At 38.3% G+C, this 25,359-nt stretch overlaps 1 protein-coding gene across 1 annotated transcript in view; it reads left to right on the top strand.

Moving 5' to 3' along the window:
• The window catches only part of pex14 (peroxisomal biogenesis factor 14), a 59,938-nt gene that overhangs the window by 31,037 nt on the left and 3,542 nt on the right, over nt 1-25,359 (top strand). The window contains exons 4-8 of the mRNA XM_039651992.2: nt 4,958-5,077; nt 9,298-9,380; nt 13,025-13,127; nt 17,520-17,617; nt 24,500-24,591. Coding sequence (XP_039507926.2) covers nt 4,958-5,077; nt 9,298-9,380; nt 13,025-13,127; nt 17,520-17,617; nt 24,500-24,591 — 496 coding nt within the window. The remainder of the gene's footprint in view (nt 1-4,957; nt 5,078-9,297; nt 9,381-13,024; nt 13,128-17,519; nt 17,618-24,499; nt 24,592-25,359) is intronic.

Genomic DNA, 25,359 nt, shown 5'->3' on the forward strand with positions numbered 1-25,359 from the left:
TTTACTGTATCATAAGTCATTACTTTTCCATCCAAATTTCGAAAATTTAATACGAAAATTTCTTTGGGGCCATTCACACAGAACTTATATAGCCTCAGAAAATGTGAGGCGTGAAATGAGGAATACTGCTAGGTCTTGTGACTTGTTTTTTATAAGTTCAACTTCTTTTAACACGAACGCTGCGTTTTAGAATGGCGTGTCCTACGTTGCAAAGAATGCGAGATGTGAACACGATCCAAATTTTGAGAATCGATGGAAAAGCAGCGCAATAGAATACAAAAACATGTTCTGTGCACTTGACAACATTTAGTTAAGTGTAAACACATTCTCAACAGAGTTTTGTTTGTAATAAATGATATTTTAATTATGAACGACATTAAATTGTGTTCTCACTCAGGGGAAATCACTAAAAATGAAGTGTGCCCGTTGATATGTCGTTATCTTAAAAACTACAGGCTGAATTTCTCAGATGACTGCTAGTTGGCAGCGGTACAGAATTTACTGTCCTTCATTTACTGTCTCCACGTTGTGTAATCAAGGATGTAATACTGTTTTTCCCCCAGCTTGGATTTTCCATATTGTCCTGTCACAAACTTCACTCAGTGGCTTCCTTTAAACCTGTATGTGGACATCCGGGTGAGACACAAGCCGCTAAGGCTCGGTGCTCAGATCTCTGACCTCGCTAGTGTTCTTCCTGTAGTCATTTCATTATGCTCAAAGGGCCATGAGGGACACTGGTGCACTGCAGGTGTAATACCGCTCACACCATGAAGGTAAAGAAATGGTTCATCATCCCTGATATTAATAGGAAAGAGTTTGCAAGTAAGGTGATGCGACTCACCTCTTGGACAGGAATGGCAATGACCAAGGCCTGCATAAAAGACAAAGGGATTGATGTGGTTATAAATTACTCCACGGCGCCACCTAGGCCAGTCGCTTTTCACTTTGTCATCAGGAGAAGGCGATAAAGCAGGAAAATGACCAGAGTCGTCTTTTTTTTTTTTTTTTAATACATAAATGAATACGCTATGAGAGCGGTCATTATTTAAGGCATGCAATCATGTGGGACATGGACTTGACATGTGAAATCTCACGGAAACGCTCTCAGTGACCTCCATCTTTACGACCTTAAGTATTTTTCTTGTTGTTCAATCTGGTATTATTATTATAATAAGAAGTAATATTCACCAAGCGATTTCATCCAAGCCTTGTTGGTCTCCTGAAAAAAGAGCAGCCACCTTTGACAGCCTTTCAGTAAGCACTTTTATAATTGTCCCTGTGAGCGTATTCATACCCTATGAAGTTCACAAGTGCCAAAATTGGAGAATTGCACTTTATGGCTGGATGAGTCGCCTCATCACTCTTTAAAAAAAAAAGGCTGGGGAAAAAAAAAACACATCCTGAAAATAAGAGCCCAGAAAATAGAGCCATAAATAATATAGAGAGCAATGGGTTTTCCTTTAAATAAATACCGATCAGGTTTATGTTGAAAGACAATAGAAAACGTAGCCCAGATATGCAGTTTACAGTATTTATAGCTGTAATATCGTGGTGCCACCACCGTAATTTCATGCCCCAATGAGAATGGCAAGGTCAAAGCAAATGCTTCGACTGAGCATCTGCTAATATGGTGACTCATAAACAGGCTCTGCGTGTATCAGGTGCACCAAATAATACAGTATAATGAAATACAGAATAGCTTTCCATTATTGTTCTTTTTTACGGTGTCGTCATTAGATGTAATTTATGCCTTAAAAATGTTCATCTACCGGCGGGTCGATCTGAAATGGAGGTCCAAGGGGTCATTCCACAGGTTTTGGAAACTGTAATAAATTTTTTGTTTCCTTTTTGTGTCCTTTTTCCTTTTATATGTAAAACTCACTCACTCTTGTTGTCCTTCTTTTAAATTGGATCTCAAAGGTCTTTCATTTGTCGTCCCGTTTTCTTTGTATTAAAGGCATCAGAGGAGACAAAACAGTCCGAAAACCCGAAAGAAAAGCAAACGCGTTAATGAATTTGCATGCATCTTGTTCGGGTGCACGGCGGACCACTTTGTAGTTGCGCAGTGGGTGCTATTTAAGAATTCAAATGACATTACAAATATGTACATATTTGTTCATTATGTCCTTAGAAAACGACCTGCTCGAAAACGTGAACTTCCTGATGGTGCCTTTACGGTGAGGTGAGTGAGAGGAAATGAGAGGGGGGCCTCCAAGTCTCATTCAATAGTCTGCCACCAAGCAGTCTGGTGTGGTCAGATGAATAGGGAGTCCAGGGACACATTATTGCTTATTGGACAGTACAGGCTGGCTGCACCAGCTCAGCACATGGCCATGGTTGCTTCCTGGCACTTTGAATGCCATGCAAGACAGGATGACCAATATTTGCCTTAAATTATTCAACATTTTTTTCAGGGCCATTTTAACCTCCACTGAAACTGCCCTCCTTTTAACTTTGACCCCAACCTAGAGTTTTCCGCAAGTGAGGCAAAACTGGCTACATGGTCATTTCATTGAAAATGGCGGCGGTGTAAATTTTGTTAATATCATTCTTGACAGTAAAGGAGAATATGGTTAAATGTAGAGAGAGATGTGTCATAAATTTTGCTGCTGTGTCCTTTTGCTATCTCAAGTGGAAACTGCCATTCAAAAACCTCCATAAACTGTTTAATAACTAGGATTCTGATTGGATGAGCCACATCTGAAGTGGTTATAAAATACAGATAATTGCTTACCGTGGCTGCACGTTCACTGTTAATTTCCTACATTTGTTTTACAACTATAACAGTCTGTAGTTAGTTTAAACTACAGTGACATTTAAATATTATTTCAATTTAAAATAACTGTTTTTCTATTTTTAATTTAGTCTTGTGATGATTATTATTTCTCCAGTCTTCAGTGTCACATGATCCTCCAGAAATCATTCTAATATGCTGATTTGATGCTCAATCATGTCATATTATTATCTTTGTTGAAAACAGTTTTATTAGGGTTATTTGATGAACAAAGTTCAAAAGAACAACATTTATTTGAAATAGAAATATGAATGCATCCTTGATGTATAAAAGTATTAATTTCTTTAAAACAAAATGAACTGACTCAAAACATTTTAACAGTGGCATATATCGTTTAGAAGAGGAATGATTTGTTTTGATTATGAGGATGATGAAAGCCACTCAATGCCACTTTTTGGCTTTAGACACTTATTATTTTTGTTACGGACAGTAACAGTAGTAATACATCATGTTATGCCTACGGACAACAAGCTATTTTTTTTTTTACGTAAAATTCCCATATTCCTATAATTAAACTCTCCCACAGTCATAAATTGAAACTTTTACTGGAAAAGCATGAAACGCAGCGATAAAACTGATTAACTATGCATCCCTACCTCCGCTGCGCTCTTGTATTGTTTTGCAGTGTTAGTGTGGCTCTATGAAGTGTGACTGTGATTTCATACCCAGCAGACAGCAGACAGGGCTGAACAGGCTCAGACTCTGTTCTCTGCCAAGCTCTCAGTTCTCCCCGCTCTATTTAAGCACATGTGGCACTGGCATTTGCCACATTTATGATGTGTGTATTACAGCGCAAAAACAGCTTGCTGTCTGCTCTTTAAACAGCTCAATTTGGAGCAAAGCTCAGCCTTTTGGCTCTCTGGCAGGCAGCCGTGCCGTATGAAAGCATGTGGAATAGAGTAGCGCAATGCCCAAGGGGATATCTCCAGTAAACAGAGCAAGAGAGTGCGAGAGAGTGACTAAATACACAATGACAGACGTGACACACTCCAGTCTACTGTGGACAAACAAAGGTCAGAGGGAGTGTGTGTGTGTGTGTATTGTAGGATTCAGTAGATTTATTAAATTGATATGTGTAACTTACAGTTTAATAGAAACTGGAGCCTTTTTAAACCATTGGCTCTAAATGGAGATGTTAAAGCATTTGGGTTTTATGTGCCAATTGTAGAGGAAGCCCATAATGTTTTCCTCGCTTTTATGTCTTCATTAAATGTCAACGCACAAGTTCATTCGACTAACAGGCTTTTTCCGCCTCCGTCTTTCCTTTCCTAGTGTTTCTCTGGTCTCTTGTTTGCCGTCTGCCCCATCACCGCTCTGTTTAGGCCCGCACCGAGACGCTTAATCAAGACAAGACACAGACCAATGACTGCATACAGAGTTGGAAATAAACCAGCTTTTTTTTCCACAAAAGGAAATATTAATATTAGATTTTTTTTTCCCCCTCTCCTGTCATTTTCCATTAGAGACCTCTATGCAATTTAATCACCACTAAAATCATTAAAAAAGATCTGAAGATTAAATTATATTGGCATTTGCAAAATTATGTAATACATTTACATTACAATGAAGAAATTAAAATAATGCATTTTATCTGTCTGGGGTTCCGCTGAGCTCTACCTGGGGAAATATAGCGGCAGGAAATGGACAGGCTCTGTTCTTGAGATCTGACTCTAATGGAGTGGAGCTCAGAGCTTTGGACCTCCAGAGCCGCTCATCCGGGTCTACATCTGTCGCTTATGGTGCTATTAACCTAGTTTAGCAAGAGTTTAAACGTTTAGATTTATTTGCAGGTTGCAAAGGACAGTCAAGGACACGCTCCCATTTATATCACCACCTTTTCCTCTCCCATTACACTGTTGTTCACATCATTTCGTGGAGTTTCCAGGCATTTTTAGCTTGTCTTTAAACAGACGGACAGACAAGGCACTGATTCTTGAATACTGGGAGAAAAGTTTTATTTTGGAGAAATCTGTTGGTTTTCAATTAGTCTAATATTGATAGCTAGCTAGACTACTAGAAATTAGGAAAACTATCTAAAAATACCAAATTATTTATTTACAATGTCTGTGAATGTGACCACAAATATATGCACAATTACCTTGTATATAAAACTTCATCATTTATAGTAGTGATTTTTTTTTTTTTTTTTTTTTTTCTGTGCAGGTCTGACCGATGAGGAAGTCGATCTAGCCATCCAGCAGTCCGGTAGTGTGGATGAGCCGCTGACTGTGGCTGTTCCCGGACCTACGCATATCGCTCACCCTGTTCCACTGGCCCCGTACAGTGAGTATAACCACAATCGCTTTTGCTAGGATAGGTGGTCTACCCTATAACCCCTCCACCCGTCCCCTCACTGTATGTTTTTCCGTGGCCCATGCGCTCCTTGAACATGACACGTCTAGTCTAGTAGATTTTCTCTACCAAATGGTGCATGACTATATTAAATGAGTCCCCCATCGAAGACATCTCCTCTGTGCTCCCATAATCCTATTTAAACCTTCGCCTGTACATCAATTCAAAACAGACAGCGGAAATACTTTTGAATATCGTGCAGATATTTGTATTAGTGCCCAAACATAACTGTTATCTTAAGCAAGTCGTTTTCAAAGGAAATGAGTGGTGAACGGCATCAATTTTGCGTAGGCACATAATTAATTCCGACACGGCCTTGCGATATGATGTCCGCACCGTTACGAGAATCTGTGGTTGGTTGGCCTGCCAAGGGCCTTTCTGCAGCCTCTATCTTTATTACCTCTGCAGGTTATGAGCTCCAGGCCGGCCGCTGATTTACCAATCCTGAATGAAGTTCGCATAATGCTTAACCTGTATGACAATGATTCCAGATGTATTCCACCCTCATTTATTGCCACCCTGTCCTTGACTCCCCGCCATCTCATGTTTTGTAATGAAAGCGATGTTGATGGGATAGCCATGTAGTTAGGCATCGGCCCCACTAGAGTGGGGGGTTTTATATCAAAACGGCTATGAGAGAATGGCATAATGAGGGGAGAGTGAGGAGATCTTTGCGGGGGTCAGGTTGGAAAGAGGGGGTCCCTCTCTTTGATGTCCTTGTTATGGGGACGATGCGCTGGGACCTGCATCCATCTCTGTCGGAGTAATGGATACTCTGATCTCTATTTTCAAGCGGCAGAAGGACAGTAGGGCCTTTTCTGAACCCAATAAATTTGAACGGAGATTGGAAAAAAGGGGAATGGAGGCCATGCTCACACCTTAAGTGACCAAATAAAAAGCAGGAGTGGAAGTGGAGGTGGAGGTGCTACCAATGTGGAAGAAGGAGTCCTGTGTGGATCTCGAGTTGAAGTAGGAGATCGGTCAGACCGGTCAGGGTCTAAGCTCAAGGCCTTACCCAAACTGTCATCATGTGTTTCCTGCACGCCATGCTCTCGCAAGGACACTTAGTTAATGTGGTGTTTACCATTGATACAAAAAGTGATGTTGACAGAAGTCCTTCTTTAAGTTGCAGGTTTGCTGATGTTTTGATGTGCTTGCAGACGTAGAGTGTCACTGAGCTTCAGTCTTCAGGCAGATTTGATCCTCAAGGCACTGTTTCTATTGGGAGTATTGGGAGAAGAGAGGTTTCAAAAGTGCAGAAAAGTTAAGAGCCAAAAGCAATGTTTTAAACATGAGGCTTTCACCAACGGTTTATGGGAACTTATGGGTTTGGAAAGACATGAGGGTGAGAAAATAATGACATAATTTTTTAGGTCAACTAACCCTTTAAATGATAATATATGAAATATGTACATAATTTATAGAGCTCTCTCTTATTGGACAGTTGAAGACTGGGAAAATGTTGCCTGGTCTGATGAGTCTCGATATCTGTTGAGACAGTCAGATGGTAGAGTCAGAATTTGGCGTAAACAGAATGAGAACATGGATCCATCATGCCTTGTTACCACTGTGCAGGCTGGTGGTGGTGTAATGGTGTGGGGGATGTTTTCTTGGCACACTTTAGGTCGCTTAGTGCCAATTGGGCATCGTTTAAATGACAAGGCCTACCTGAGCATTATTTCTGACCATGTCCATCCCTTTATGGCCACCATGTATCCATTATCTAATGGCTACTTCCAGCAGGATAATGCACCATGTCACAAATCTTGAATCATTCCAAATTGATTTCTTGAACATGACAATGAGTTCACTGTACTAAAATGGCCCCCACAGTCACCAGATCTCAACCCAGTAGAGTGTCTTTGGGATGTGATGGAACGGGACCTTCGTGCCCTGGATGTGAAATCAACTGCAAGATGCTATCCTATCAACATGGGCCAACATTTCTAAAGAATGCTTTCAGCACCTTGTAGAATTAATGCAGTTCTGAAGGCAAAAAGGGGGTCAAACACAGTATTAGTATGGTGCTCCTAATAATCCTTTAGGTGAGTGTAAATACATATACATGATTTAAGGACATATGTATGCATTTCATGTTATACACATTTTAATATGGTCATTGTTTTAGGTGTAGTAAGTGATACCATTTTAATTCAAAGAAAAAAGAAGAAGCTACATCTGTGTTAAGAACAATCTAGTGATCTAGTGTAAAATCTCATATTTTAAAAACTAATGTCAAGTAAAATTGTAGGACATGTTTTATCATATTGCTTTTATTTATGGTATCCCTAACGACCTCTCATATAATTAATCAGATAAAAACTGGCTGTTTAAAAATGAAAAAGTAGTATTCCTTTGCTAGTCTATTAGCGAGCCTGTCTATTTGTATTCAGTAGAGCAGATTCAAACAAATTACAGTAACACACCTGTTTCGCAGACCTCGCTATGTTACAAAATGGAGCATTTTGTATCTGACATGTTGACCTGCCAGAGCCAGGCTTGCTTTAATTACTTCTCTGTTTGGTGTGCCGTTAAACATTTGCATGATAATTTCTCCCTCCTTTCTGTAGCCAGATTGTCTCAGCGTGAATTGAAACTGCTGCTCTTGCTTTCACAAGCTGGTTAAAACATAACGTAAACCTGAAGTTTCATTTTATGTCATTTTTTGTTACAACACTCTCTCCTATCCAACAATAATATGCCAGCTATATGTAAGCCATTGGTTTGTTGATTCTCTGAAAAGACGCTTTTAAACTTCGCTCGTTTGTTTAACGGGCACGACACCAGCAGCATTAGCTCAACCAATGATGTGAGTTTGGGGCGGGGCTATGTTTTTGCCCAACTAATGACTCTTGAATTTTTCTCTAATGGTTTGTCATCAGAATGTTGACTTATATAAATGACTTCAATCTTACAGCTGTTAGCAGGATATCTGTCTGATCTCACTTTAAAAGAAGACCATTTTCAGAGCACATACTTTGTTTTGAATCTGCACAGAACAGTTTTTTCTGAGTTTTTCCTTCTGTGAGGTCAACTGTCTCTCTCAGAGAATGAAGGTGAGGGGTGAGGAGGGACTCTGATGTGAGCTTTCATTTCCTGATAGTCCCTGATAATACTGCGCTTATGTGACATTCACACCTCATCTTGAGCACTTGTGTGAGGTCTCAGCAGAAACCGTGCGAGTGATCTTTTAAACGATTCTCATTTCCATTGCTTCAAGATCACAATTACCCTTAACAGAGTGATTGTTCCTCTCAAATATTGCAAGCGGGAGTTTCCGTTAAGCTCAGTCATAGCTTATGAAATTGCTCATTTTCTGTTTTACAGTAATGTGGTACTTAATCTGGAAGTTCAGATCTAGTTTACGCTTCTACAACCACGTGTAATCAGAATCCCTCCCTCCCCCCCTTCCTTCCTTCTAGGAACAAGAGCTCCAATTCATTTAGATCTGTATAAACTATAAACCTCAGTCCATTGTTGACACCTTTTGTACAGTAGTTTGACGTGAATGTTAAACCTGTAAGGGGTAGAAGTACAGTCAGCAGTTTCTATTTTTTTATTTTTATTTTTTGTGGAGATTTGTTATAGAATATATTTAATGTAAAAATGTAACATTTTAATTAAAACATTTAATATAAATATTCTAAAAACATATATATTTTTTGCTGTATGATTTATAATTTTTTTTAACCATCATTTTGAAGTTGCATCAGTAAAGTTTGAATAATACACCAATATAACAAATGAGTAATACACCAATATAACAATAAACAGCAGTGTTTACCTACATGTACTTTTACTAAAGCTTTTTAGTATATAAAAAAAATATCAGGGGTGTTCTGTGAAAATCTTTTAATTGAATTATTACTATATAATTTATAATATTATTATTATCATTATAAAATGGATATTTTATACTGATTCACAGATATAGTCTGAGTAACCAGTGCAAAAAAAACTAACAAAAACATTCACAGGAATGATTTTACAAATAAGATTTGAAGTCATTGAATACACTGTATTTTTCTATACTTCACAGCTTTGCTTCTTTCATGTCAAATTAAATATTGCATTCCAGAAGGTTCACCACAGCTTTTCCCAGGGTTTGGCTAATAGATGAGCTTGTTGTATTTGTGTGTGTGTCCCTGCAGGTCCAGGTTACAGATGGAGAGACTACAGTGCCATGGCTGTCATCATGGCAGGAATGGCCTTTGGCTTCTATCATCTCTACCGGGTATGTGTAAGAGTCACCAATAGCAAAAAATAAATAAATGTATAGATTTTTCTGAGAACTAAAGCTTTTCCCAGCATTTCTGTTTTTGTGTGAGTACATTTACAGTACATTGAGTAAATCATTGTGGTTACAGTGAATCTCTCCAACGTCATCAGAATGAGCTCATTTCAACCCTTAGATCTTTTCTTTGCTTTCCCTTTTGGAAAAACCCGGCGGCAGTGCCACTTTCCAATACTATCTCCACACGATTTTGTACGTGGGCACAGATGGATGCGTGGGCCCTCTGGCCCCGTTGCGTAAAAGAGAGACCCCGTTTCTTGGTAAACCCACACTACCCACAGAGGCATTTGGACTCCATTACTGTGTTTTATAAGAAAACGAAAATAGAGCAATGGACTTTAAGAGAGCATTTCCAATGACATCAAATCGATCTCCCATGATGTCATGATTAGGAACTCATGTTTAGCTTCCTAAGCTTCCGTCTGCACTCAGCCACTTCAGTCAGTCAGTTCCTCTGCTGCTCTCAGCACATGCGGGTTTATGAAGCCAGTCTCCATCTCCAGTAGCCCATATGACTGCTGTTATTAGTGTTATGGGCCAAACCTGTGTCATTTTACAGAAAAAGTCACATTTTCCTTTTACATGAGTGTTTTACAGTCTGAAACTGTAGCTTGTTCAATACTAAAACTGATCTTTTGAGAATGTGACATCAACTCTCGTTTTTATCAACTATCATTTTTAGTCATTCCCATTTCTGGTGCTTACTCAGGAAGTCATTACTGTTTCTATTGCGTTTTCATTGTCACTATTATTATTATAGTTATAGCACCAAATAAATGTGAATGAACATCAGGGAATGAACAAAATGACAGAAACGGTGATCACTTATCAATATCCCTATCAAGACTCATGTAATCGCTTAATCTGTTTCAACTGCGGAAAGATGTCAATAAGACAGCTTGTAAACAATGTCCCATAATTTAAAATTTTTACCTCAGAAAAGGCATTCAGTAACCATGAACTCGATAGTTGGTTCGAAAAATACTATATTCATAGTACTTTATTCATATTTTCCTCTTATTAAAGTTATTATTTCAGCAAAAAACTGCATTAAATGCAACTGGGTTCCCCGTATACAGCATTATTTTTTTCCCCTTGAGAATGAACATGTACGATGAACAAGTTCAATAAAACTGTACCTATCTGATATCTTAATGAATCCATATTCAGTCCAATATCAGAATTTGATAGAGAATCGCAAGCTTGCTAGTTCATTTATAATCGTGAATAAACTCAAATAATCAAATAATAATGATCAAAATAATCGTTTGTTGCAGCCCTACTGAAGACCGTAATTCTGAAAAGTCGGGCTTTGCAATCACTGGAATAAATTAAAATTTAATTTAATTAAAATTTAATTAAAATAAACTAAAATAGAAAACACTTTTTATTTTTAATTGTAGTAATATTTAACAATATTAGTGTTTTACTGTATTTTTGATCAAATAAATGCAATCTGGGTGAACATAAGAAATTTCTTTCTTTCATCAAAAAAAAAAAAAATCTTACCAACTCCAAACTCCTGAAAAGTGTATTGCCCATAAACCATGAGCAAATTCATAAAAAGATTGGATTTATGATATTTACCTGGCAGACAATAAAATGTGCAAAATAACAAAAAAAACCCAGACATGATTAGAGATGACAATACTTGGACCTAGAGATTTTATAGGAAATAAAAAAAAATAAAAAAAAAACGCTTTAGCAACCATGTAGTGATGCAATAGCAACCGATCACAGCATTGTTAAAAAGGGACTTTTTGCGCTGACAAGCACCACTCATAATTTTTTTCAGAAAATGCAAAAAAAATGCATTTCTGTTCTTTGTAACTCTCTTTTTCACTCCTTTCTCATTTTCGTTCTGTCTCATGCTCTGTCTCACACACATACACACACAGAGTTTGTGATTCTCCAGTCCCCCGTGTGGGTCTCTGCTGTTGAGAGGATCTGTGCCTGTGGTCGGAGGTGCGGTTCCCTGGTGTGAGAGCTCTCACTGCTGTCATGTCAGAGGAACAGCTCACCGATGCCACCATATGCCCTGTCCTCCACCTTCACTTTATTTATGCTATAGAGCACATTGTAAACAGCGCTCACAGCAGCTCTCTTATTAACTACCCTGGTGTTAACACTCATTCTGATTTTTTTCAACTTAAAAGTGTTTATTACTTGTGCTGGTGTCAACAATGATTGCGCCGCTGTGAAAACCTGTTAAGGCCAACTGTTTTCCAGACGGAGAGTCTGCACACGCACATTACACTTTACAGCACCCAGCTATTCACCAAATGCCATTTTAATCTCGCCGTCTATGTGCTGTTTATTTGTCGAGGTAAACAAATCGACTTGCGCTTTTGTAAATATAACTGCAATGGCGTGAGAATCGGGCGGCAGCTTGTGGAAGCGCCAGCCTTCTGACCTTTGCTTCTTATTCTCAGTGTTTGGAGATGTTGTTCTACAAGGCTTAAACTCTGACAAGCAATTGTCCTCAGAAGGTGACATGTTCAAATGGAGAAGCCAGCCTGTGGGCTAAAAGACTTAATGATGTTGAACCCAGAGTCATGCCCCGATGCTTAATTCTTGGCCTCAGTGTCAGCCATTGAGGCAAATTACTCTGGATGAAGTGAGAAAACCGCAAGACTTTTGAGAGGGATTAAAAAAACAAAAGGTCCTGTTTTTTTTTTTTTTCAGCATGAATGCAGGCCTATTAATCATAATTCATATTAATGATGTTTTATCTGCCATTGCCAAACACAATACTGAACCTGATACTGTGAAATCAACCACAAACACTTGTATTGATTTTTTTTCCCCTCATTTCTTTTATTTCTGTTTGTTTGATATTGTGCTGATGTACTAGATAGAACATATAGTAGAACATAGTAAAGCATAGTCTTTATCTACCCGCTATTAAATATAGCTTCGTAATTACTTCATTCAGTAAAAAAAAAAAAACAGATTTAACCATTTGGTCATCTGCTTGTTGTTTTAGGCCTTCTTTTTAGGGCAATGTTTATATTAGTATAAGGCTGCTTTTCATCATTTTCAACTTTTCTGTGATATACATTACATTGCATTCTAGTATTTCAAAAATTTGTAGTTGTGTTTTATGTAAATTTATTTGCTCAAGAAGAGATTGTCACCTAATTGTGATCGTTCAATCGATCGCTCTTTGCTATTGTGGCAGAAAAATATATTGACTATATTAAAGTTGGCGGTCACTATAATGTGGATCCATTCAACTGATAAAATAAAATCACTGTAAGACATGTATAATCTACTTGAAATAAATATTATTTTTTTACTTTAACAAAATCAGCTTTGCCATCTCAGGAATAAATTGCATTTTGAAAATATATTAAAATACCAAATGTTTCTTTTAAATTGTAATAATATTTCACAATATTTTGATAGAAAAGCTTATAGAGCTATTTTCAGTGAGGGTTCCGTTTTGGTTCGACTATGCTAACGCTAATAGATTAGCCCTTTGTCTATTTGTTGAGTTAGCAACCAAGCATGTCCTGGTCCGCAGGCCTGTTTTCCCTGTTCCTGAGTGGAATTCTAATAGCGTGCCCTGTTTTTAATTGCAGAAATACATCCTTCCCCTCATTATGGGCAGCAAAGAGGACAAGAAGCATCTGCAGCGGATCGAGAGCAACATCGCGGATATGAGTGGCACGCTGACACAGACAGGTGAAGATTAATATCTTCATCACTTTTTCCTCCTTAACATTTTCCTTCATTTATCTGTCGCCAAAATCTGCTCACATTTTACAAATGACGGTCCTGTCATTTTGCTTTAATTTGAAATTGCTTGTTTACTGTCAGCTCAGCTTCAATTAATTACGTTTCGCTGAAAAGCTCTTAACCTCAGAATATTAATGAGGGGAAGAGGAATGACAGCATTTCTTTTTTTTTTTTTGCCTTCTTAACTGCGTGGCAAGAAAGTTCATTTTAATTTTCGGCGTGGTGGTGTGGCTCCCCGGTTGGGCCCGGAGTGCGCTGGTGATTAAGTGTGCGCTGACAGGTGCGTCTCCCGCCTTGGACAGGTGAGGAATCTCAGCTAGGCTGTCAGAGAGGGATGCCTCTCCTCCTTTCTCCTCCCCCTCTCTTTACCCACTACGCAGCCGGTGTAATTAAACATCCCGGCAACCATGAAAGCGGGACACTTCCCGAAGAAACTTTGTCTCGTTAGTGCCTCAGTCGACTTACAGCTGCGTGCTCCTTCTCTGTAAACGACAATTCACTCTTGCAAAAAAAAAAAATTCTAAAGAGAGGCAGGACAACTTATGCAGTTTTTGCATTCTGGTTTGGATTTTTACACCTCTGCCTTTTTTGTATTTCTGTTCAAATCTATTTGCGTTCGGTAAAGTTTTAAAGTTAAATTTAAGATTAAAGATTAGAAGTGATTTACAGTGAGTGAATATAGAATATTCGTAATCTAACAGACAGTGATGCAATTGCATTATTTGCATGCTGAATTGCAACTGGTCCTACATCTATTTGCATATTTGATGTATGATCTTGTCTTCCTTGCATATGTTTAACCATTAAAAATAGGTATGCTCTGGAAAATTACATTCTGGCTGATACTGAGGAACCCATCATTCTTGATAACTGATACATATCCGATATTAAAATAATTTATTATTTTGTGTGAATAGATTAAATTAATTAACTTTGTATATGCTTCAAGATCATTTGTTTATGGCGTACAGTATGTAAATTTTACATTAAATTAGTAGTGTTTTTGAAGATTAACCTTAGGTGAGCATTAGATTAGTACAAAGGTAATTTTTCCATTTGAATATTCACCAGGCTTTCCTTTTTTTCTTTTTTCTTCTTTTTAAAAAAGGTTGAAGCTCTTTAACTGAAGGTTTCACACATCCTAAAAAACAAACTTTATTTAGTTCTACAAATAAGTGTTTCCTGCACCACTGTTCAGCGTCACAGTAAAATACAGTACATATTATTCCGTATTTTACATATTTTTTTACATATAATTACGTATTTTATTTTCAGTTGTCGGCTTTCAGTTGGAATTGCGTGTAATTTTGCGTGTAAGATTTCTGCTAGGACATATTGTTCTTCCCAGTCTTCCCAAAATGCCATGAAAACATTTGCATTTTTTTAAATTGTAGATATGTAACAGTCTGTGAATGTGAAACAGTACATGCAAAGCGGCCACTCTTGACTTATAATAGACAACAGACTTATTGTTGATTATAAAATACTTTTCCAAAGTATGCTTGCCATTTACTAATATTATAATATTAATATTTGCATTATAAAACCATGTAAATACTTCTGATCTCAATGTAGCCTTCTGTTATGCATAAAGTTTTGTTTTCATTATCCAGGAGATCAATATAAGCAAATTTGGGGCATATGGGATAAAGGGCGAGTGATTTTGGTCGGTTCCGTCACTGCATTATGTTTTCAGTTGCCTAGCTTTTTAGTTCGGGGAGGGTTACCAAAAGGCCAGTCGATTGTGAGCCATTGCGTGCAAGCTTGATGTGGGTTTCTTTATCTGATTATCAAATGAGCCTCTTCATTGCCATTTTGGTTCATATATGCAAAAAAAGCCTCCTTTGTATTACGCTGGCTGTCTAGCCCTCGTTTTGTTTGGTTTTAACAGGATTCCTGTTTTGTTTAGCGTCACATTCAGATGATAAGAGTATTTATATTACTCCGGGCTGAAGCTGCTTTTCATATTTCCTTTGTGAAACACTTGTTCCTGACCATCTCTCTCTCCCTCTGCAACTCTCCTGGAAGAGCCGTACCTACCCCCAGTCACTCAGTCAGTCACGCCGCTGATCTAATTTGCTGTGGCTGCAGTAGCCAAGTTGCTATTGTAGTTAATGACTGTTTCAGTTAACAGTTTGGGAGAGGGTTGCAATTACAGAGTGAGTTTCCCCCACTTCTCACAACGTGAGTAATAGCAAGTGACTGCCGCTCTTGCCAATTGCCCGCACTCCTTTGTTAAAGTTTGTGTATTTCTCTAGTGCCAAGTGCGGCAGAGTGATGTATTCCTTTGAATATGGCTCCATTACTCTTGCACCCTTTGATTGTAAGCCTTGACTCCCATTATGATTTCCCAACAGCTTTCCACACGCAATTAAAGAACAGGTCTTGGAAGCACTTTGTCGTACACACTCACCCTCGTGCTGGCTGTAATGGAATTGTACTAGCTGCTTGGTCTCTTTGTCTGCGGTTAGCATATTGGTGACCAGCTGGCCAATAAAGCCTCAGACAGGCCTGGACATATGCAGTGTACATTATATTGAGGTATTTACTGAATAATTTACGCGGTACACACTGTCTGCCTCCTTGTAGCAGCTGCGGAGCCACTTGCAGGATCTCAAATTCGCCCAATTGTTTTCTCCAAAGAGAACGTTTGTGGAAACCCGAGCCACACTAAATGGAGGCATTATTCCTTCTGTTTTGAGTATGAAACGAGTGTTTGGTGGGTTTAGAGGTCTAGTGCAGTTGTTGCTTATTCTCAGTGTAATATTGTAGGGATTGCTGGGGTTGACTTAGGATGTAGTGGCATTCCTGCTTGGAACAGATTTTTACTTTAGAGATTCTAGCTATTTTATTCAAAGGATAGTACGAAGATTACTGGAATTCATGGGTAGAAAAGGATTAAAACAAGGTTGCGAGCTGTATTCAAATCAGAATGTCCCACTTGAGTACCATGGCTTAATGTACAGTAACTTCTAACCATGTGCTTCTTAGGAATATTTGAAATCGTAAGGGTGACTTTCAGTAAATATGATATTCAACGAGTCCATGATCACATATAAACCCAAATCTATAATTAAAACTATATCTTCTCACACAAGAATATTCTTTTAGCCATCATGTATAAGTTCTAAATCCCATATGGTTTACTGATGTATGAATTCATCTGTACTGTAGCCATTTGATTGGTTTTTGTTGGGGACTGACATTTAAGTTAAGTTATTGATCCCCTCATTGCTTTCAAATTATTCACACGCATTCAAAATTTGTGCCATCTGGACAAAGCAACCAGGTTTGTATGTGCATTCTGCAAAATATCTCATTTTGTGATCCACAGAAAACTAGTTTGGAGCAACATTAGGTTGAGTAAATTAAAATTTAAATATATGTTTTTGAAGACAGGTTCATAAATTGGATTTCAGATCTCTTGTTAATACTAATTTAGTCATCTGAGTTAGTACAATCATTGTTATTCAGCAAGACAAACTGTTCAGCATCTCTTAATGTGTAAGTAGTCACCTAATGAGACAGACAAAGGCTATGGGAGAAAGAAACATGTAACAGCTCTTAAGCAGAAAGTGGAAAGGCTGTTTCTATGAAAGGAGAGCCCTGGAACTGTGCGCCGGAGAGCCAACAGTCGGCAGCTAATAATATCTGCTGATGTTAATCCAATTAGAGTTGATTTAACACTTTACAGAGCATGATTTATAGAGGCGTTTATTGGTTTTCTGTAACATAATCAGTTTGGAAACTTAATGCATTGTTTGGGAATGCATGTGTGACTGGAAACAGGGGGAGAGCAACTTGTGCTCTGGGTTATTTGAAATGATACCCCCATTAATAACACCAACTCTGGCCCTGCTAGGGCTGTTTTTCTTGGGCTTTCTCTAATCCTCGGGACCAGCACAATCTGACAATAATTCAATCTTCAGAGATGGAGGAAAATGAGCTGTATTTAGTAAGATTAGTGAGGACAGTAGTGTCTAGCCCTGCTGCCTCCCAAATGAGCAGCTTTTTTTTCCATCTTGTTGATTGTTTGGAGAGTTTGATAGAGCCAGCGTTTCAAACCCATGCTAATGGAGGTTAAGAGACCCTGATTTGATATAAGAGCAGACGTAGGTGATTAATCTTGTACAAATAGAGGTGTCTTATATTACTGATTGAGCTGAAGGCTAAATCAAAGAGAAAACCACTGTGTGTTTATCGTCGGTAATGCTTTCAAACAAACTGATATGTCAGTTTGCACTGGTTCTCGACTAAGGTTGTCGGTTTCTTGCATGTGAGGTTCTGGTAAATGTTTTGGGTGTAGACTTACCTTCATTTTTGTGTTTTTGAATGCAGTCACCCAGTTGCAGACGACCCTGGCTTCAGTGCAGGAGCTGCTGGTCCAGCAACAGAAGAAAATACAGGAGCTGACACAAGAGTTGGCCAACTCCCAGGTAATCACCAGTGGTGGAGGAAGTACTGAATCTCAGTACTTAAGTAAAAGTACAAATACCCAGATAAATATTTACTTTAGTAAAAGTAGAAGTAACACAATGACAACCATACTTAAGTAAAAAGTAAAAAGTACTTTATTTTAAATGTACTTTAATTATTAAAAGTAAAAGTACTTGCATATCAATTTATTATCTTAATGTCTATTTTCTAATGATTAATAAAACATTTAATTCTAACTCATTCAACCTAATAGCCTACTCCTATAATGATGTTCAATAATGATGGAAAAAAATGTCACCATTTCTGAAACAAGCTTGCAATTAGGCAATATACACATCATACTTATCCTTACTATATGTTAATAACTATGTTTGGCAGTAAACGAGATGAATTTATGGTGTAATTCTGAACCTCTTGGCTTGCCATAATCCAAACAAACATATATTACACACGGTGTGTTTCCTATGCACGTAAAAACAAATTTTCGCGTATGAGTTGCACGATAAACACACTGCGTGTGAGACGCATTTAGTGTGACCAGGTTGATATACTGTATCTATGGCAACCAAACGTCACTGGTGAGACAAACGTGCAACGAACGGACGGTCAGATTACGTTTTGGCAGGGGAAAAACTGATCAGAAAATCTAACGAAAATGTAACAGAAGTTGTAGAAATGTAGTGGAGTAGAAAGTAGAATAATTGCTGCAAAATGTAACGAAGTAAAAGTAAAAAGTATGTACTATTTATTGTACTTAAGTAAAGTAAAGATACGTGAAAAATGTACTTAAGTAAAGTAACGAAGTATTTGTACTTCGTTACATTCCACCACTGGTAATCACACACACACTATGTTACAGCGATAAACGGATAACCTTTACATTTAAAAATGATAAAAAGTCTGTCATCAATAACTATTTACATGTCTTTTCAAACCCATGTGACCACAAAAAAAAAGATATATTGCAGAGTCCTGTATACCAGTATACTTTATGTTAGGCCCCATTCACACTACTGCGTTTTCGTTTAAAAACGGAGAATTAAAACGAATACGATCTCCGTCCACACTAGTGTTTTATTTGCGTATTAGAATTGATCTCCGTCCACAGTAAAACGACTGAAAACGCGGATCACCTGACCATTCACCAACACTGGGCATGTGCGTGTCGGTGTAAACGGTCGCTGACGAAGGACACGTCATAGAGCCGAGCGTGAGTCTCTGCATCAGCATTTCTACAGTCCTCTGTTTTGTCCCGTCTTCACTAAAACGCCTTCCGGAGATTCAAAACGCAAAACGGAGCTGCAGAATTTGTAAACTTCTCCGTTTTAGGTCTTCGTTTTTTCCGTTTTAGTCTGAACTGGAGGTGCAAACGTAGCAAAAGGTCTCCGTTTTTAAACGAAAACGCAGTAGTGTGGATGGGGCCTTGGAAAGCTCCAAAACTACCTAGCTCTTATGAAGTTAAATGATAGTTATATTTGAATAACAGCGAAATAATCTTCCCCTTCACCACAGCTCTTAAAGCTGTAGCAAGACAAGGCCTCGCTTGAACTTTTGTGTTGCATAGTCATCATCAGAGAACAAAATTCCTTGTACATTATATAAGTCCTATCAAACTGCTTAATTGGTAGGATAAAAATGCATAAAATGCCTTTTATTGTCTGAAATAACTGCAACAAGAGAGCGCAGCTAACCCGGTAAAGGAATTATTAAACAAGCTGAAGGAATTTAGCCTTAATAAAAGAAATCTAAAACAGTTGCATTCCTCCCCAGTTTTGTGATTTCTCCCAGATATAATATGAATGATAGTAGACACTTGTTTTGTTGATCTGCTGTGTTTAAATAAAGATGTCAGTGTGCAGTTTCACTGCGGCGTTCAGTTTCATGGGCGCAGCATCTATAAAACAAGGCCATTTCAAGTTTAAAACAACACAGGGCATTTTTCAGTGACATTGAGACTGATGCCTAACCCTGATGTGAATATTAGTTGTGACAGAGCTCATATGCCGTTCAGAAGAGAAAAATGTGCATCAGCAGGACAAGCCATGTCATGGGAGCTCCATAAAGAACATGTACGGCCATCTCCAGACCGCTCAAGCAAGTCATCCAGGGACAGGAAGTGAACCCACGCTGCCAACCCCTCCTGATCTCTCCTCAATCTGTCATTTCCCTTCTGCTAATTTCATCTGGGCTGAGACCTCAATTAAACCCCCACCCATACTTGCTACAAAAACTGGACCAGTACGATTTTCTTTGAGCCGCAACTTTTGAGTTTGAGTTTGTTTTTTGTGTATTGTTGATAAACAGTGTTGGGTAAGCTACTCTAAAAAAGCTACTGATTACAATTAGCTACTTCAACAGTGTAATTAGATTACTTTGTCTAAAAAGTATTGCATTACATAATAATGTTGAGGTTTAACATTGATGCATTTAATACGTTAAAATTTAATGCATTATGGTGTCATTTCAGAAGAATGCTCTTCATGATGATACGGCTTTCAAATCCTATCTTAAGACATGTGCTTAAATCTATAATGAATAGTCTTCTAAGGAAAATCGCCTGCTGAAAACATTGCCAGAATGTGGAACTCTTAAGATACAGTTTGTATCTTGCGATACTGTGATGAATCATCTTGTTACAGGCTCCAAAAAGTGCTTTGGAATCGCAATCAAGGGCATGTTTTATGTCCACAGCTTGTTAAGCACATGGGTGTTTTACTGAAGCATCTGGATCCCGTAGGAAAGCATATGCAAACACATCTGGCCTGGCACAAATTGAAGTGAAAATATGAATCTCTCACCCTTCTGAAGTTTGCTAGAATTGCAGACTCACCACTACTCTCACATCCCCCATTCCCCAACCTACTTCCGTCGCGCTCTTGAAGTTCACCATCCATAAACTGACTTGAACAAAAAAAAAAAAATCCTCTATGGTTCACCTCAGATGTGCTTCTGCTAGTTCCAGAAAAAATGCCACAACATTGATCTATTGTTCAACACACTTCCAGTCATCATCTGCAACAGCAGTTCTAAGTCAAGTAGAAATGGCTGAAATTCTCTGTCAAATTCCAGATTGAATTAAAAAGCTTCATTTGTTATGAGTGCCTTGCTGGAAAGCTGCAGTGTGTATAAAGTATACGTCACATCAAAAAGCCCATTAAACAAATTATGAAGTCTACTCCATGCTGATCTTAAATTTTGTTTTGAGAGATGTTGTCTAAAGCCATATGGGAAATTGGGGAAATTATTTTCAGGTCCGGAGCACGAAATTAAGCACACGTGTTAAGTCTTTTGGCTGTGTATCGTTTTCAGTGTGCGGTTTCCTGAGTTGCCTTTTCAGGGTTCTTCACTCATGCAGAATGCGCCAAGCTTGGCAATTAAACTCTTTAATGTGTATTTAACCCGAAACACATGGTGACTCCTGTTTCCTCAGCTGCTAAGTAAACATTTTTTTTATGTATATATTTTTTAAAACCACACAAATGAAGTATGTTCTGTTTTGTGAGCACAGTTGGCCTTTTTCTCTGGATTTGAGTTAGTGCTCATACTCGAGTTTATCCTCATGTTTATGCTCATTTTCTTTTTCATCTCAGTAGATTAGCTACATACTCTGTGTTAAAATGTCATTATGCACACCTGAAACTGTTATTCAAATGCTGATTGATAAAGTCGTTAACTGATAAAGAAAGTCAGTTGGAACTTCTAAAGAAGTGGTTTTATTGCATTGTCTTTGTACTGCTCAAAAAACTTTACTAGAGTACTTTATCAGGTGCTAGAAATGACTTTACTTTTTTCAATAGTTGTATATGTTTTTTATTTTGTTTATTTTTATTGCATAATTTTAAAAGGAATAATTCACTCCAAATGGAAATGGTTGTCTCCAAATTTATAAACCATTGTCATCATGACTATTTAAAGGAGTAGTTCACTTAAAAAAAAAAAAAAAAAAACTTTTGCTGATAATTTACTCACCCCCATGTCATCCAAGATGTCCAAGTCTTCCTTTCTTCAGTCAAAAAGAAATTAAGGTTTTTTGATAAAAACATTCCAGGATTTTCTCCATATAATGCACTTTACTGGGAACTAAACGGTTCAAGGTCCAAATGAGAGTTTCAGTGCAGCTTCACAGGGCTTTAAATGACACCAGACGATGAATAAGGGTCTTATCTAGTGAAACGATCGCTCATTTAAAAAATAATTTTTGTGTAAAAGTTTTATAAGCACAAATGCTCGCCTTGCTCTGTTCTTTGATGTGTGAACGTGACTCTCTTGTTCATCAAAATGAACGAATCTTTTTTCGAGTCATTTGGTTCCTTAAATGAACGGAATGAATCAAGTGACTCGAAAAAAGATTTGTTCATTTTGATGAACGAGTTCGAACAGGAGAGTCACGAACGCGCATCACAGAATAGAGCAAGGCGAGCATTTGTGCTTATAAAACTTAAACTTTTTTATTTCTTTTTTAAATGACTGATCGTTTCACTAGACAAGACCCTTATTCATCATCTGGTGTCGTTTAAAGCCGTTTGGTGCCCAATGAAGTCCATTTATATGGTGAAAATCCTGGAATGTTTTCATCAAAAACCTTAATTTCTTTTCGACTGAAGAAAGAAAGACATGGACATCTTGGATGACATGGGGGTGAGTAAATTATCAGCAATTTTTTTTAAAAAGTGAACTACTCCTTTAAGTTAAATTGCTGTGACGTTTGAATCCAATGATAGCTGTCTTTATAGTGGCTGCTCATGGAAGATTAGAAGCTCTTACATTTTTTTCTCTTCTTCCACTCTGGAAGGCCCTGCCACTAGGAGTGAATAAACAAGCTCAAATAAATTGTACCAGTGTTTTCACCAGAAATAACTCCCTTGGGATTTATTTTCGAGCCGATTCAGCCATAAATATACATCCATTAGGTGGTGGAAATAGCATCAGTGAAGGAAGCAGTGAATTAATTTGCATTCAGACATTTCTTAACTCGACTTAAGATATTATCCGTTGTTAATGTTCTGCAGACATTTGCTTTAATGTATTCCTTGTCTGGCTGCTGCTGTGGTGTAAGTACGTGCATATACCTCTCTTGTAAGGTATGCTCTACCTCCTTAAATAATTACCCAGACTGTGGTGAAGCTTTGTTCACACTTAAGAGGGTGACGGACCCCGATCACACTGCACTGACCCCTCTGACTGGATGGCTGCTCACACAGTCAAAGACATGCAGAGAAAGGCCTTTAGCAGCAATTAAACGGTCCTCACTAAATGTGTGTGCGCGTGTGTTCGGCTCTCGAAATGAAGAATTGCGACCGTGGAAGTTTAAACACCGCCGGCTGAGAGGTGCTTTGTAGCCTCTGTTAAAATATTATTTAGATTTTATGTCCGAGAAGTGTAAGCTAAGCCTCCGAAGCAATTAATTTTTTTTCCCCGTTACAAAGGTAAAATGAGCAAGAGGTACATTCCAGCCTTATTATACCGGATGCCGTGGGGAGTGTGGGATTAAGATGGCCATAATGAGGTGAGGCCTGTAATAAGAGTGTCTTCACCAGGCCTAATGCGCACGGCTCGGATCAGATGTGGCCTCTTCGAAAATGCCACACTTATCTGAGGGCTTTAGGAGCAGAAAGGAGACGCCGTCCCTCCCCAGCCCTCGCTGTAAATGAGTCTGATCCTTTTCAGATGTGATTCAATTAATTTACTTTAGATTTAATTACATGTGGAAGAGTCCGAGTTATCCCTCTCCTCTCGATAGGGGGTCTCTGCTTTCTAACTAGCCGCCCCCGGTGACTCCGACGTTCTTAATTACACTTTTATTTTCCTTTTCCCCCTAGTCCTTTTTTCCACTTCCTCTTCCTTCTTTCCTTCGCCCCTCCCCCCTCGGCGGGCAGAAGAACGGGAATGGGATTATGGGCTAGATTGTTTGCTTGTGGACGGTTCAAGGAGTCAGTGGCTCCATGTAGGCGTACAGCAACGGGGTTTGCTCGAGAGCCTGGGCTAATCTGTCAGAACGTTTGGAGAATTGAAATAGAAATGTACAGGTACTGAAAATCTCCCTTTTTTCTCTCTTGAAGTGGGTTTCCTTTCATAAATTGACATTACCAACCGCCTGTCTATTTGGAGAGAAAAAAAATGATGGATGGATTTTTTAGGCCCTTTTTTCCCTTGAATTAATTTGCTATTCAAATGTTTGCTGTCCACTTCAATTGGCCATCACTCCCTTCAGCAATTCATCCCATGGCAAGCAGTTAGTGATAAGGCTTCTTTTAATAAAAACCTCTCTGACTTGATGAATACTTCCATTGTTGTGCCAGAGACCTCTTATCAAACACCTCTGTCCTGCTCAAATCAGCAGTCTGCAATATGGAAAAATATGTAAAAATGGCATGATTAATACCCTTAGCCTTTTTCTGAAAGATCCTGACCTTACGGGTGGAGAAGATACAGTAGTTGGGACTCGACAGTATAGTTGTGGTTTGATATCATGAATTTGAGGACATTCATTGTCTCTCATTGGCAGTTTGAATGCATCAGATTATTTTGTTCATTGAGTGACTGAAAAATACAATTTGAAAAAGTCGGACTTTAAAAGATCAATGACATTTTTGAAGTTTTTGCACATGCTGCATACTAATGTCAAGTTTTGGTAAAAAAAAAAAAAAAGTCCGGATATGACAGATTTTTTTAAGATTCTAGGACAGCTCTTTACCTTTAAAGAGAGTAGACGGTTAACATGTTTTTAAACAGTTGGAAAGTTCTTTTTTTTTTAACCCTGGGTTAGGTAGCATTTATCAGGATTATGTGTAAGAGGGTTAATAATAATCCTTGGTTTCAAGTGTTTGATGATGACATTATAATGATCATCATTTTTTTTTTTTGTAATTTTGTCTCTTCAGGCCTCATCTGCCACCAACCGCATGCTGGAGTCTCAGAGCATCAGTGAACTCAAGACTGAAATTGTGTCTCTTAAGGGTCTTCTTCTCAGCAGGTAACTGTTTTCAATGATTAATCAGCTATAACAGTAGACAATAACAACAGACCTTAGCCATAATAGACGCCATATTTGATTTGACAGGGGCCATAATGAGACTGAGGGACTTTAATTCAAAATGTGAATGTCAATCCTAAAGCTGATGCAGCATTAAAAATGTTTCCACAAACCAGAAAATGAGATGGATTGTGACAGCTACTCTTAAGGTCTGCTGTCCAGCCAAATATCTTTATAGAGTGCTCAAAATAGCCTGAAAGAGGCCTCTAGTAGGTCTTCCAACGTGCAAGTTTTGCATTATCAATATGTAAATGAGTGGGAGAGTGTTGTTTCTCACTCAGGGCAGCTGATATTTGTATTCCTTGGTACGTTTCGGCAGATAAATGTGTCTGAGATGGTTTGATCTGTATGTGTCATATCGTTCTCCTCACCGGGGCATGTAGCTGGAACCGGCTCATTACTGGTTAATGAGGCCTGATGCATCCAACAGGTTCCCTCAATGCCCCAAGATGGATCTTCCCTCACTTTCATTAATGTTTACTTGATTATGTATGTATCATGCAAATTAAGATCCAAGTAATCTCATACATCTGAAATTCACACAGATAAAAGCTTTCATTCTGTCTGTTGTTTCACTCTCATTAAACATTTTATGCTGCAATTACCTTTTTCTTCCAGTGTCTGAATGTTTTATCTGGTTGTCCTTCTCAAGATGTGAGATCTTCGCTGTAAATACAACCCAAGCACGCCATCTGCTCAACTTGTTGC

Source organism: Pimephales promelas, chromosome 20, assembly GCF_988280905.1.
Source record: "Pimephales promelas chromosome 20, fPimPro1.hap1.1, whole genome shotgun sequence".
NCBI classification, from domain to species: Eukaryota; Metazoa; Chordata; class Actinopteri; order Cypriniformes; family Leuciscidae; genus Pimephales; species Pimephales promelas.